This window comes from Acinonyx jubatus, chromosome X (genome assembly GCF_027475565.1).
Source record: "Acinonyx jubatus isolate Ajub_Pintada_27869175 chromosome X, VMU_Ajub_asm_v1.0, whole genome shotgun sequence".
Lineage (NCBI taxonomy): Eukaryota > Metazoa > Chordata > Mammalia > Carnivora > Felidae > Acinonyx > Acinonyx jubatus.
Genome location: NC_069389.1, coordinates 93722476 through 93736062, shown reverse-complemented (window position 1 = coordinate 93736062; position 13587 = coordinate 93722476). Strand labels below are relative to the sequence as shown.

At 39.6% G+C, this 13587-nt stretch overlaps 1 protein-coding gene across 7 annotated transcripts in view; it reads left to right on the top strand.

Annotated features, from left to right (window-relative positions):
* KLHL13 (kelch like family member 13) overlaps positions 1 to 13587 on the top strand; it is a 200252-nt gene that overhangs the window by 75024 nt on the left and 111641 nt on the right. For 4 of the 7 annotated variants that reach the window (XM_053201591.1, XM_027054374.2, XM_053201588.1 and 1 more), the window contains exon 2: positions 4788 to 4861. The exons of 2 other annotated variants lie outside the window; for them this stretch is intronic. Coding sequence is in view for 3 of the 5 variants with exons in the window: in XM_027054374.2 (XP_026910175.1) it covers positions 4809 to 4861 (53 nt within the window). In the remaining 2 variants the exon portion in view is untranslated. Of the gene's footprint in view, positions 1 to 4787; positions 4862 to 13587 lie in introns of those variants that run through there. One more of the 7 variants, XM_053201589.1, reaches the window with a different exon arrangement.

The window sequence follows — 13587 nt, the reverse complement described above, 5'->3', positions numbered from 1 at the left end:
TTAGCCTCTCTCTCCTCGGGGAGGAGTTAAAATAGCGGAGGAACAGGGCTACCTTGTCCCTTGAACACAACTAGATAGTCTGTCCCTCCTCAATTGCATTTCTCCCCTTTTCTCTCCCGAGGTAACACTATCCCAAATTGGGGGTTTATCATCCCCCTGAATATTTTAATGCTTTTTCTGTATTCATATGTGTGTATGTGTATATCCATATATGAATCCACACACGTATTGTCTTACGTGCTTTTGAAATTTATAACATAATATTGTACTTCTTCAGTTTACATTTGTATAATGTCATGCTTTTCGGTTTTACCTGCCCTAGTATCCCCCATTATCAAAACAAAATAAAACAGGGGCTCCTCGGTGGTTCAGTTGATTAAGCATCCAACTCTTGATCTCAGCTCAGGTCTTGATCTCAGGGCTGTGAGGTCAAGCCCCACGTTGGCTCCACACTGGGCACGAAGCCTACTTAAAAATGAATGAATGAGTGAATAAATAAGTAAAACAGAACAAAACATCTACCTCCACCCTATATCGCCCCTCCAACTGCCACCTATTTTTTGTGCTCCTTATTAAAGTGCAAGTCTGCAAGAGTTTCATGTACTCGTTTCCTGTCTTTCATTCTCTCTTGAACCCATGCTAATCAGCCATTTTCTCCACCATTCCATGTAAACCACTCTTATCAAGGTGTCCAGTGACCTCCATGTTACCAAATCGTGTTGTAATTTCTCAGTTCCTCACTTCACCTCTCAGCAGTATCTGACACACTTGATCACTTCTTTCTTTATATTACACTTGATTTAACCGTCTAGGTTACCACACCTTCCTTTCTCCTACCTCGTGGCCACACCTCCTTATTTCTTTTGCTGGCTCCTCTTTATTTTTCTATTTCGAAACAAGTTGAACAGAAAAGTATAGAATGGCAAGTGAACATTCCTCCCAAACTTCTATTCCCTCTCACCAATAATGGACATAAACAGACTTTGTACATGTGTGTGTGTGAATTTCATAGGGGAACCAATGCCTCATTTCAAATTGTATGGTTTTAATTGCATTTTTTTACGTGCACATTGTATTTATATGACTATAATGTCTTACTGTTTTTATTGATTAATTGTGTGTGTGTGTGTGTGTGTGTAAGCTAAAATCATTAGCCCTTTGTTGTCTTTCATGTGTGCGTGGGTGAATGTGTCTTTCCTAGTTCATCAAATGCCATTTGGCCTTGTGATATTTTTTAAAGCACAGAGTTCTAATTTTTTTGTATAATTACACTTAACGGCTTTTTTTCTCTTATGGTTCCTCGACTCGGGGTCCTGCTTACCTTCTCTACTGCATGATTATAAGTAATTTCACTTGGATTCTCTTTGGTACTGTTTCAGAGTTTCATTTTATCCCTTTGATCTATCTGGCATTTATTTAGGATGCCCTAATGTGATGTGCAGTAGGATAAACTTATTTATTTTTCTAAATGGCTGCCCGATTGTTCCCTGCTTATTTCATCCTTTCTTTCGCCTTGCTTGCTCGACGGCTGTCATTACCATCGAGTAATTCCTGGACGAATTTGAGTTCCTTGCGAGTTCTTGAAAGAATTTATTTTGTGTTGGGTTTTTTTTTAAGTTCGTTATTATTATTGTTTTTTAGTAATCTCTACACCCCATGTGGGACTCGAGCTCACGACCCCTTAGATCAAGGGTCGCATGCTCTTCTGACTGAGCCAACCAGGTGCCCCTGTTCGTGTTTGTCATATTTTTCAAACCACTGCAGTGTGGTTCTCCCCACCTGTGTTCAAACTACTCTTGAAAAAAAAAGGTAATCACTGACTTTATAGCTGTCGAATCAGTTAGCTGGTAGCTCACTCACTCTGGGCAGAACTTGAAACAGTCGAATCCCCTCCAGCCACTATTCTTCGGAACCCGCCTCCTTCCTTAGCTTTAATCGCACATTTCTCTTAGTTTCCCTCCTCCCTATTTTCTCTCTCTCTGCCAGCTTATCTTCCTTGGTTCCTTGCACAACAGTGTTTTGGGGATTATCCTTTCTCATGGCGAAGGCGCTTCTGAGGAATATTTCCCAATTTCATTACTCCAGCTCTTAACTGGCTGCATATCCTTGTATTTTCATTTCTAATTCCGATCTAAATCAAGGTTTAGATGCTTTCTGTCTTCAGTTGTCTGTTTGGTGCTATCTGGTGTGCCCTAGAGTACTTCGGTGTGTCTACACCAAACCATTGTTCTCCTTCCTTGCGGTATTTTTCCTTTTTTGCTATACCCTGCCTCGCTTGATACCATTACCATTTCCCCAGTTACTTAAATAGATTTTGTCTTTGCTGTCACCTTATCCCTTTAATATCTGTGAGTCCCGAGTCCTGGTTTTCCCTGGTGATCCCCATAGCTCTTCTCTGTGCTCTTAATTCATGCTTTGACTATGGGAGTGGTTTCTGAACTGGTCTAGTAGTTTCTGAACTAGTCTCTGGAAACTTGTAGTTTCTCTCTCTCTCTGATCTACCCCCACATTGCAAGTAGTGTTAACTTTTCTTTTAATGTTTATTTATTTCTTTTGAGAGAGAGAGAGCACAAATAGGGGGAGGGGAAAAGAGAGAGGGAGAGAGAGAATCCCAGGCAGGCTCCATACTCAGCACAGAGCCCAATGCAGGTCTCGATCTCACGATCGTGAGATCATGACCTGAGCCGAAATCAAGAGTGAGATGCTTGACTGACTGAACCGCCCAGGCACCCCAGCAGTGTTAATTTCCTAATATATATATTTGGTCATACAGATTCCTTGATTGAAAAGAGCTAGTTTTAGTTAAATCTTGCATAAATGGATCACTGTTTACATTGTTTACTTCCTCTCCCTTCCTAAGTTCACTAACGCGAGACTGAAGAAATGGAAAAATTCGAAAGGACAAAGAACAGGAGTGGAAACATTGACAGTCGTGTAGTTTAAACTAATCTTTTACCTGGTCAGAGGAAGTTACAACTTCAGAATCTCTCCCGACACGAACTTTTGGGAGAAACCAACATATTCTTCCCATAGAACTCCTCATATTTCCAGACTCAGGGGCATCTGGTCTGCAGAAGGCAGGAATAAATCTTGAGATTGAAAATGTGGGCTGTTCTTTGAAAGTCTTTATAGTAAGTGGGTGGAGTTCCATGTCCCAACGACATCCACTACTCTGTGCCTTGGGAAACCAGAGGTTTATTATCTGGAGGCTTGGGATGGGAAAGCCCCAGACTCTGAGATATAGTGCAGCCGGTGGATTCATTGAAACCGTGGGATCGAGTGAAAGTTCTAATACCTCATTCTGGGGACCTATATGTTCCACTCTAGATGTAGTTGATGAAAAGGGACATGAATTATTTATTTTCACATTGCCAGATTCCTAAGAACAATCTAGCTATGGCTGTTTACCTCTTGGCACATCTTCTAAAAAAACAGTTGTAGAGCCTTAAAAAAAACAATTAAAATTTCTCAACACCTCTGGGGCGCCTGGGTAGCTCAGGCAGTCGAGCGTCTGACTCTTGGTTTCCGCTCAGGCCATGCGTGATCCCAGGGTCGTGGGATTGAGCCCCACGTTGGACTCCGTGCAGGGCATGAAACCTGCTTGAAATCCCCCCTGTCTCTCTCCCTCTGCCCCTCTTCCCCTGCTTGCACGGTCTCTTTCTAAACTAAAATGTAAAAAAGTTTCTCAACACCTCAAAATTCTCTCACCGCTTCAACATTTTTGGAAAAGGTAAGTCAAAGGTCAGTTGATTTTGAGATGCTTAAAACTTTTTTCATTGAGGCTACTCAGTTTCTTGTAATAACAGAAAATATGATTGTGTAAATAAATATAAATGCTATATTGCCATTTGATTTTTTTTTTTTTTTTAGAATTATGAAAACCCAAGAAATAGAAGGCAGGAAACAATGAAGAGAACCTTTTTCTCTAGCTTAATTATTTTAGGTCTTTACATAGCTTCATTACAAACAATTATATAAACAAACTAAATTGCATAGTCTACATCTTTATCTCCCCAGTGCAGTAAATTGATTTTATGAACAAGAAACCTTTAACTAAAATATACATTCCTGCTTCCCAATATATTTGAAATCAATAGAGCACGTGAAATATACTCTACATCTCCCATGCAAAGCATTCACATTTACTGGAAACAGTATATTAGACTTAGTTTGCTGTAACCCCACCTGCTCTTTTTCCATTAAAAAACCACCACCGAAATAAAAATTCAGTCCAGATCAAGAAAACAACCCCCCTGTTACCTATTCTGTATTTTGAAGCTTTCAAAATCTTATTATACCTTTCTAGCTTTAATTCTGACCAACCACTTCTAAAATTGTGGGCCCTGCTTACGGGCTTTTGAGACTTTGTGTGCTCCTGGTAACGTGGGATGTAGGGCTGTGTATCTCCTTGGCAAATGTTGGCCTCCACTCTTCACCTCCAACTTCTTGGTCTCCCCCAACTTCATGCAGAATCTCAGGTCTCCTTAGGGTTAATCAAACTTCCTGTGTACCTGGTTGTTATTCTAATGATTTCACCAGAAATGTAGTCGATACTGTCTAATGAGCCCCTCTGGAATTTTGAAGATAATTTAACAATTGCAGGTTCAATTCCTTTAACGTTCTTCATTTTCTTAATTTTCATAAGCTAGAATATGGACGTCAGGAACATGGACGTACATTTTTGTCTTTCGGTCACAAAATGTGTCACGTATTACATAGATAGAATAATTTGAAAATTTTAGTATTGATTTTTATAGTAAATATTGACTTCTTTTCCTCCTGAACAGGTCATTATCCCAGTTTTAGAGATGATGGATCATCTTCATAGAGGGGAATCAGTTGCTGCAATACTCCGTAACCGGTATATTTATGGAAGCAATTTGCCTTATAAGTTATATAATGTCTCTTCTGCCTGTGTTTATACCTGAAGTTGGTACTTAATGAATATGTGTTGAATGCCTGGATTAATATACACTATTTGCTGCGTGAGTGAACAAAAGAATGAACAAAGGAATGAGAGATGGAATGAAGAACATGTCAGTGACCATGGGTTCTGAGCTGACAAAAAAATAGAGAGTAATATTGGAAATCATAATTAGTGTGAGTTGTGACCCCCTGACATTCAGTAAATGGAGCCATTGACTTGAAGTTTTTGTTTCAAGCATATCGGTGAATACATACGGGTATCCATTGCTTGAGAAATTCAGAACTTTCTCTGACAACTTGTGATTTTAAAGTCATGGTTTAAAGAAACGTAGCCTTTGCTTTGTAGGTGTGAAAGAGTATCCCTTGTTCCCAATAGTTGAATTGTATGGTTTGGGTGAATCGTTTGAAGTAATATGCTGGAGTTGTGTACATCATGGCTCAAACGCTTACTAGTCGTCTAGACTTGTGCAAATTTCTTAATTGCACAAGTACCTTAACTTTCTCATCTATGAATTGGGGATAATAATATTGGTTGTTTTAAGGATTACATAGGTGTCTGTGGGGTATGTAGAGAGAGAGAGAGAGAGCTTGGCAAAAAATGCATGGTATGTTGGTGCTATTATTGAAATGTAAATGTGGGATTTTAACTATTTGGAAATATAATATTGTGTTTCTGAATTCTGATATGCTTTAAAATAGGTGCATCTTAGAAGAACATGAAAAGACAGAAAAGTTCGAAGTAAGAAGGGGACGTATATAAAGTCAGTTATTCGACAGATACAATACTAGGGATTTTACATAATAATCCTATTAGGGAAATAATATATGAAAGGTGCCTGTTGGTTGAAATGTGTACTGTCGTGTGGGCAAGGTGCCGTAAGGTAGACTTCTTCAGAGACACAGAAAGCAAGTAAGTCATAGCAGGAATAATGTGTGGCCATGTTGAGGGAAAAGAGAGAAGAAAAGAATAACCGGGGAGGGGGTGAATTCCTAACAGTGCATTGAGTCCGTGGGGTCCAAGCACCGCTGAGTAGGAGGGTCTATAACACACATTTGGAAGAGGAAATAGTGGAAGGGCTGACTTCCAAAGGTCAAGTCCATAACGGAGGTAGTTATAGCATACTTGAATTTGTTTCCATTACTTTTTATGGAGCTATAATTAAATGCAGTAAAATATGCAAGCACGTAAATACACATCTCGATCGTTTTTTACGCATGCACACATCCAGGTTACCACAGCTCAGAGCAAGATATAAAACAATTCCACCCCGCCAGAGAATTACCTTGTTCCCCTTTCTAGTCTTTCTGTCGCCTCCACTCCTTCTGAAGAGAACGATTATGCTGACTAATGTGGTAGTGTTGCTTGTTCTTGAACCTCATGTAAATGGAGTCAGACACACTGTTGAATTCTTTAGTGTATGGCTTCTTTAGTTTTTTTGAAATTTTGAAATAATGTTTTTGAAATTTATCGTGATCCCTGCAGGTATCAGTAGTTATTTCTATTTTACTGCTGTGTGGCATTCCTTTTTTTTTTTTTTTAACTATACCACAATTTGTTTATCCATTTTCTTTTTTCTTTCTTTCTTTCTTTCTTTTTAAAGACGGTCTTTATTTTTTAATTTTTTTATTACATTTATTTATTTTTGAGAGACATAGTGAGACAAAGTGAGAGTGGGGAAGCAGCAGAGAGGGAGGGAGACCCAGAATCTGAAGCAGGCTCCAGGCTCTGAGCGGTCAGCACAGAGCCCGACGCGGGGCTCGAACTCACGGACCGCGAGATCATGACCTGAGCCGAAGTCGGACGCTTAACTGACTGAGCCACCCAGGCGCCCCATTGTTTTTTATTTACTTTTAACTAGGCTCCACACCTAACATGGGGCTTGAACTCACGATCCTGAGATCAAGAGTCGCATGCTCTACTGACTGAGCCAGCCAGGCACGCCTAGGTACCCTTTTTAATTTTAGCCATTCTCTTGAGTATGTAGTGGCTTCTCATTATGGATGTCACTTTGCATTTTCCTCATGTGTAATGATGCGAGTATATTTTCATATGTGTATTAGCTATTTGTCTATCTTTTAGAAGTATCTGTTCGAATCCTTTGCCCATTTTAAAATTTGGCTTGTTGTTTTCTTTTTGCATTTGAGGAGTTTTTAAGTTTATTCTGAATATATAGATATATTGCATCATAAATATTTTCTTCCAGTCTGTGGTTTGCCATCCCATTTTTGTGGCTTTTGATAAGCAGAATTTTTTTTTTATTTCGATGAAGTTCAATTGATCCTTTTTTTCTTTTATACTCATGCTTTTTGCATCTTAGCCAGGAAACCCTTGCCCTCCCAAATTTGAGGCTTTCTTCCTGAAATGTTATGGTTTTAGCCCTCACATTATAAGTTCATTCTTGACCAGAAACCAAAGAATCTGAATAGTTACTAAGAACACTTTATAAAAGAAAAGTCTCTGTAGTTTTTTTTATTAAAAAAAATTTTTTTTAACGTTTATTTATTTTTGAGAGACAGAGAGAGCACAAGCAAGGGAGGGGCAGAGAGAGAGGGAGACACAGAATCCGAAGCAGGCTCCGGGCTCTGAGCCGTCAGCACAGAGCCCGACGCGGGTCTCAAACCCACAAACCTTGAGATCATGACCTGAGCCAAAGTCAGCCGCTTAACCGACTGAGCCACCCAGGCGCCCTGAGTCTTTTTGTAGTTTTAATTCTAAGTTAATACCTTTGTACATGACGGGTAACTGAATTGGAACCTGAGCCATACTTGACAAGGCATAAGGAACTAGTTGTGTGACCGCCTAGTTATAACTTTTGATTTCCTGCTGTTCTAATCTTTCTTATTATAAATAAGACTTCTTTGAAAGAAACCGATAATTCTGATACTTAATAAAATGATTCAGAGCATAGAAAATGATGGAAAACTGCCCCATTCATTTTATGATGCTGCAGAATTCAGGTATCAAAATCTGAGAAAAAGGTTGCTTGTTCGTGTACACAAATTATAGATCAATTATGGATTCGAAATAAAATATAACCCAAACACATTTAGGAATGTATGCAAAAAATTAACCCTCTGTGACTGAGAATGTTTCATCCCAGAGTGTTAATTGTTTAATACTGTGAAAGTCATATGATGCATCCTGTTGATAGATCTCCTTAAAAGAAGAAATGGTGAAGGTGTTTGAAAAAATTGAGCACCCGTTTTAAGAATAAAAATGTGAGGGACGCCTGGCTGGCTTAGTTGGTGGAGCATGCGACTCTTGGGGTTGTGAGTTTGGGTCCCATTTTGGGTATAGAGATTACAAAAAAAAAATTTATTTTTTTTATTTTTTTAAAAAGTTTATTTATTTTGAGAGAGAGAGAGCAGGAGAGAATGAGCAGGGGAGGAGCAGAGGGAGGGGGAGACACAGAATCCAAAGCAAGCTCCAGGCTCTTGAGCTGTCAGCACAGAGCCCGACGTGGGGCTCAAACTCACAAACTGTGAGATCATGACCTGACTCGAAACTACGGATGCTTAACCCACTGAGCCACCCAGGTGCCTCTTAAAAAATACATTTAAAAAAATGTGATGGAAGCTTGCTCTCTTAACAAGAAAAAGAATTCTCTCTCTAAAACCAACAACACAGCATCATACTTAATGTCAAATGTGGGAGTAGTTCCATAGGCAGAAACAAAACAAAGATACCTACAACCATCATTACTTAATATATATTTATAAGTTCTGGCCAATGTCAGTAAAGTAGCATAGGTAACAGAAAGGAAGAGCCAAGAAAAAAAAGTGATCAAGTTTTAGAAGATAGGCTTATGTACCTACGAAAGGTAAGACTTAAAAACAACTTCTTAGTTGATAGAACTCTAATGAGTGCTAAAAAGTAGTGGGATATAAGGTAAAAATGAAGAACAAGTACCTTTTGGGGGCGCCTCGGTGGCTCAGTCGGTTAAGCATCCGACTTCGGCTCAGGTTGTGATCTCACGGTCCGTGAGTTCGAGCCCCGCGTCGGGCTCTGTGCTGACACCTCAGAGCCTGGAGCCTGTTTCAGATTCTGTGTCTCCCTCTCTCTCTGCTCCTCCCCCACTCATGCTCTGTCTCTCTCTTCTCAAAAATAGATAAACATTAAAAAAAATTAAAAATAAATTAAGAAACAGTACCTTTTGGGGCGCCTGGGTGGCTCAGTCAGTTAAACATCTGACTCGATCTCAGCTTAGGTCTTACTTAATCTCAGGGTCACGAATTCAAACTCCACAATTGGGCATGAAGCCTACTTAAAACAAAACAAAACAAAACAAAACAAAAACCTGAACTCTTCCCAAATTATTATACAAATTTAACAGGAATTTAAAGTAATTATTCAAATAAGATAATGAATGTATTAAAGAAATGTATCCCCATTGCTTAACGCAATGTCTGGCATATAGTAATTGCTAATCAAAAAAAAAAATCTAACAATTTCTTCTGTGTGTAATTCAACAAACACGTGCTCTGTGATCACTAAGTACTAAACACTCTCTTGTGCTGAAATATGATGAAAAGTGATGAATCTTTTGTTCTCATTGAGCTTATATTTTGGTGAATGTAGGGGTAGGGTCGGATAGAAAAATATATATTGCAGAAAAGTGCTATGCAAAATTAACAAAGCATGTAGAAAGAAAAAGAATTAAGGGTGGGGGCGCCAATACAAAAGGACATTAACCTCTTACGAGTCTTAGATGCTTTTAGTCTTGCAATCTACCGTTCATCGTACGTTTTACCCTATCTGAAGTTTCAGTCCCGAGACTCATGAGGTATTGGGAAAGATCGGCCACACGTGGCTTACTTCGCTGCGAACGGCATTTCTATCTGAGCGTCATCCTCCCAACACATTACGGTCATGTCTGAGAGGGCACACGGTGCTAAGAGTCACCCCTTTGGTGTTGTGTTGGTGGTAGTTTTTGATGGGGTTCCTAGCCCTAATAAGGATCTCTGCAACGATGTGCAAAGCTGACGGTGTTCTGGTTTTCTAAAAGTACTGTGATAAATCAACCACGGTGTAAAATAATTGTCTGGTACTTGCAATACAGGAAACAGAGTGCTGGACTCTACATAATAAGGTTGCCATCCCTTTAACAAGTATCATGTACCACTCACTGGGCCAGGTGTTAGCGCTAGAGCAGTGAACGCTAACACGTGGTTCCCTGCCGGTCAGGTGGCTATTGTAGTAGCCGGTATAAGACACGAGGAGCATCTGAAACAAAGGTGAGGTCAGGAGGGAACTCCGCCTTTGTAGACGGAGTTGTGAAATATTGAAGGGTAAATTTGACAGTATTTGCTGGTCAACTAGATTCTTCACATTCTAGTCAAAGTGATCTTTGCTAATTGCGCCTGGGTGGCTCAGTCGGTTAATTAGGCGTAATTTCAGTTCAGGTCATGATCTCGTGGTTCGCGAGATCGAGCCCCGCCTCGGGCTCCATGGCCATCAGCGCGGAGCCTGCTTGGGATTCTGTCTCTCCCTCTGTCTCTCTGCCCCATCCCGACTCGTGCGCGCGCACATGGGCGCATGCTCTCTCTCTCAAAATAAATGAATGAACTTTAAAAAAATGAAATAGGGGCCCTAGGTGGCTCAGTCGGTTAAGTGTCTGACTTCGGCTCAGGTCATGATCTCATGGTTCGTGGGTTCAAGCCCCACGTTGGGCCCTGTGCTGACAGCTCAGAGCATGGAGCCTGCTTCGGAGTCTGTGTCTCCCTCTCTCTCTGCCCCTCCCCTGCTCATGCTTTTAGTCTTGCAATCTCTCTCTCTCTCTTTCTCTCTCTGTCTCAAAAATAAACATTAAAAAAAATGTTTTTAATGACATAAAATTGCTAATCTGATAATGTCACCCAGATTGCCTTTTCCTGTCTCTTACTATTGAAATCTCACCTGTTCTTCAAGACCCCGATCAAATTCCATGCCCTACCTAAAGCTTTCCTTGATTAATCCAAGCAGATCAGTGGGGTCTCTTTTGCCTCTGAACGGTTTTACCCAGGCAATGAATTTTATCACATATGGTCCTGCATTAAAGTAATCTCAGCATGTCTTTGCTTATACCATCATTAAGGGTGTCCTTTGAGCGAGTGACTAACTATATCTACTGTGTGTTTATATCATATATAATACAGAATATTGTGCATAATAGGCATGCATTAAATATTTGAGAACGTACAACGTTTGTCAACAGCTATTTGTTGCTGATGATTTTATTTGGTTAAATTGGGTACTTTTGCTTCCCACAGTCAAGCCCTACTTATAGTTAAGTAATTGAATATTAAGTGACAATCATTAAAATCGTAAAATAAGCTCATGAAATTCAGTACAGATTCTAGGAAAAAGCTCAGACTTTTTTTTTTTAACCGACATAATATATAGTTATTTCTTTAAAAAAATTTTTTTTAACGTTTATTTATTTTTGAGACAGAGAGAGACAGAGCATGAACAGGGGAGAGGCAGAGAGAGAGGGAGACACAGAATCCGAAACGGGCTCCAGGCTCTGAGCTGTCAGCCCAGAGCCCGACGCGGGGCTCGAACTCACGGACCGTGAGATCATGACCTGAGCCGAAGTCGGACGCTTAACCGACTGAGCCACCCAGGCACCCCTATAGTTATTTCTTAATAGTGTATGATGTCAAGGGAACACAGGGTTTGATTCAGTTCATTAGATATTTAAAAATATTGATCCTTTACTATTTGTCAAGCACTGTCCTCCTGTGTAAAATTTAAGGATTGGAAGATACCATCGTTCCTTTTAGTTTTAAAAGTCTGGAATTATATCATTAAGCCTAAGCACATAGTAGGTGATAAATAAACAGCTGTTTGATTACATTCAAGGATGACCAGTCTTTGAAGATAAGCCCTTTTATTACTGTTTTCGTAATTTGGCTCTATAAACTTTCAGAAAGATATGTTTTTCTGTGCCTTTTAAGGATTGAAAACTTATGAGGATCTAGTTTTTCCTTTGCTGAAGTAAGTGAGGCTATGATTATAATAAACTGAAATCTTAGGCTAGGAAGATGCCTGTAAAGATTATACGATGAGAGGACAATGTGTGAATTTCTGAGGCCAGTTACATTTTATCTAATGGACTTTTATTTTGGCTCAGCTATTCAGTAGGTTTTGGTTACCCATTATTATGTCATAATATATTGCCATGGGCACATGTGCAGTTTAACAGCATACTTGTTCCTCTCACTGAAGAGTTGGGTGCCTTCATACAAAGGACACGAACGTATTAGTGATGTCGCATGTCTAATCTATCTAGAGGAGTTTTCCAAGCCATAGAAACTATTTCTGTTCCCGGGGAGAGGAATTACTTCCCTTACTCCTCTTCTTTAATTCTGTACATATTCTACACATTCTTTCTGGGCAGGCTCATCTACAGCCATCACCTGAATCTCTATGTGTTAAGGTCTGAAGACCTTAACATTTGTATCTCAAGTCTAAATTTTTTTCGTGAGTCCCAGCCTAAAAAGTTCTTTATTCCCTTCTCCACCATTTTGTTTTGATCTACAAGCAATACGTGTTTACTATAGAGCACTTAAAAATAGAAAATTATATATACACAGTGGAGATAATCACCTAAGGTAATCTCTGTTAGCTCCTTGGTGGATTTTTACTCTAGTCCTATGATGCTTTTTCATTTTTAAAAAATTTTTAAACATTATTCTTTTTTTAATGTTTATTTATTTTTGAGAGAGAGAGAGAGAGAGGAGAGGGCAGAAAGAGAGAGAGAATCCCAAGCAGTCTCTGCTGTCAGCACAGAGCCCGATGTGGGGCCCGAACCCACGATCCGTGAGATCACGACCTGAGCAGAAACCAAGAGTCAGACACTTCATCTACTGAGCCAGCCAGGCGCCCTGGTGTTTTTAAAAATGTAACCGAGTTTGTAATTATTGAATGCGATCTGGTTTCAGAGTTGTAGTTAAGAGCAGAGGCTTTGAAGTCGGCCCAATGTAAGTTAAGATCAAGCTCTGCTCCTTTGCAGCTGTGTGAACTTGGGAAGGTTTCTTAACCTCTCTCGGTCTGTCTTCTCATCCATAAAATAAAATAGTATCACGGCGTGGGGTTGCTCTGAGGATAAAATAAAATGTTTTGAACATAGGTCTTGGCACATGGTACATACGTTCTCAGTAAATGGAAGCACTCATTGTTTTCTATACTGTATATATCATGTCTGTATCCTGCTAATTTCCTTAGTTGTCTCAGGAGCATTTTCACATGCCAATAAAAACTTGTTAGAGACACAATAGCTATAAAGTATAAACTCTTCCATGGGACAAATGATTTCTTAATATGAACTATTTAGTTCACATTTGCACCCACTTTGGGGGTATTGATATAGTATCGTCTTTTCTCACCTTGCTTTAATATTTATCTTTTTTCCATCTGTTTCATGAAGTTGTTTTATACTGTGTCAAATCTGTTTACTCCCTCCAACGTACATTTTGGTTGTTACTCTGGTTGAGTTTCCTTGCAGTTGGCCAATATAATTTACACTTTCCTCATGTGATCTTGTTATCGTATTTGACTTCCTCTTCCTGGTTTATTGAGGCCATGTTTTCTTCTTCTCTTGAATGTGTCAGAGGCTTTTGACATTGTTTTCTGGCTCCTATGTGAAAGCATTTGCAGAGTTCTGCTCTTTCCCTGAGTGT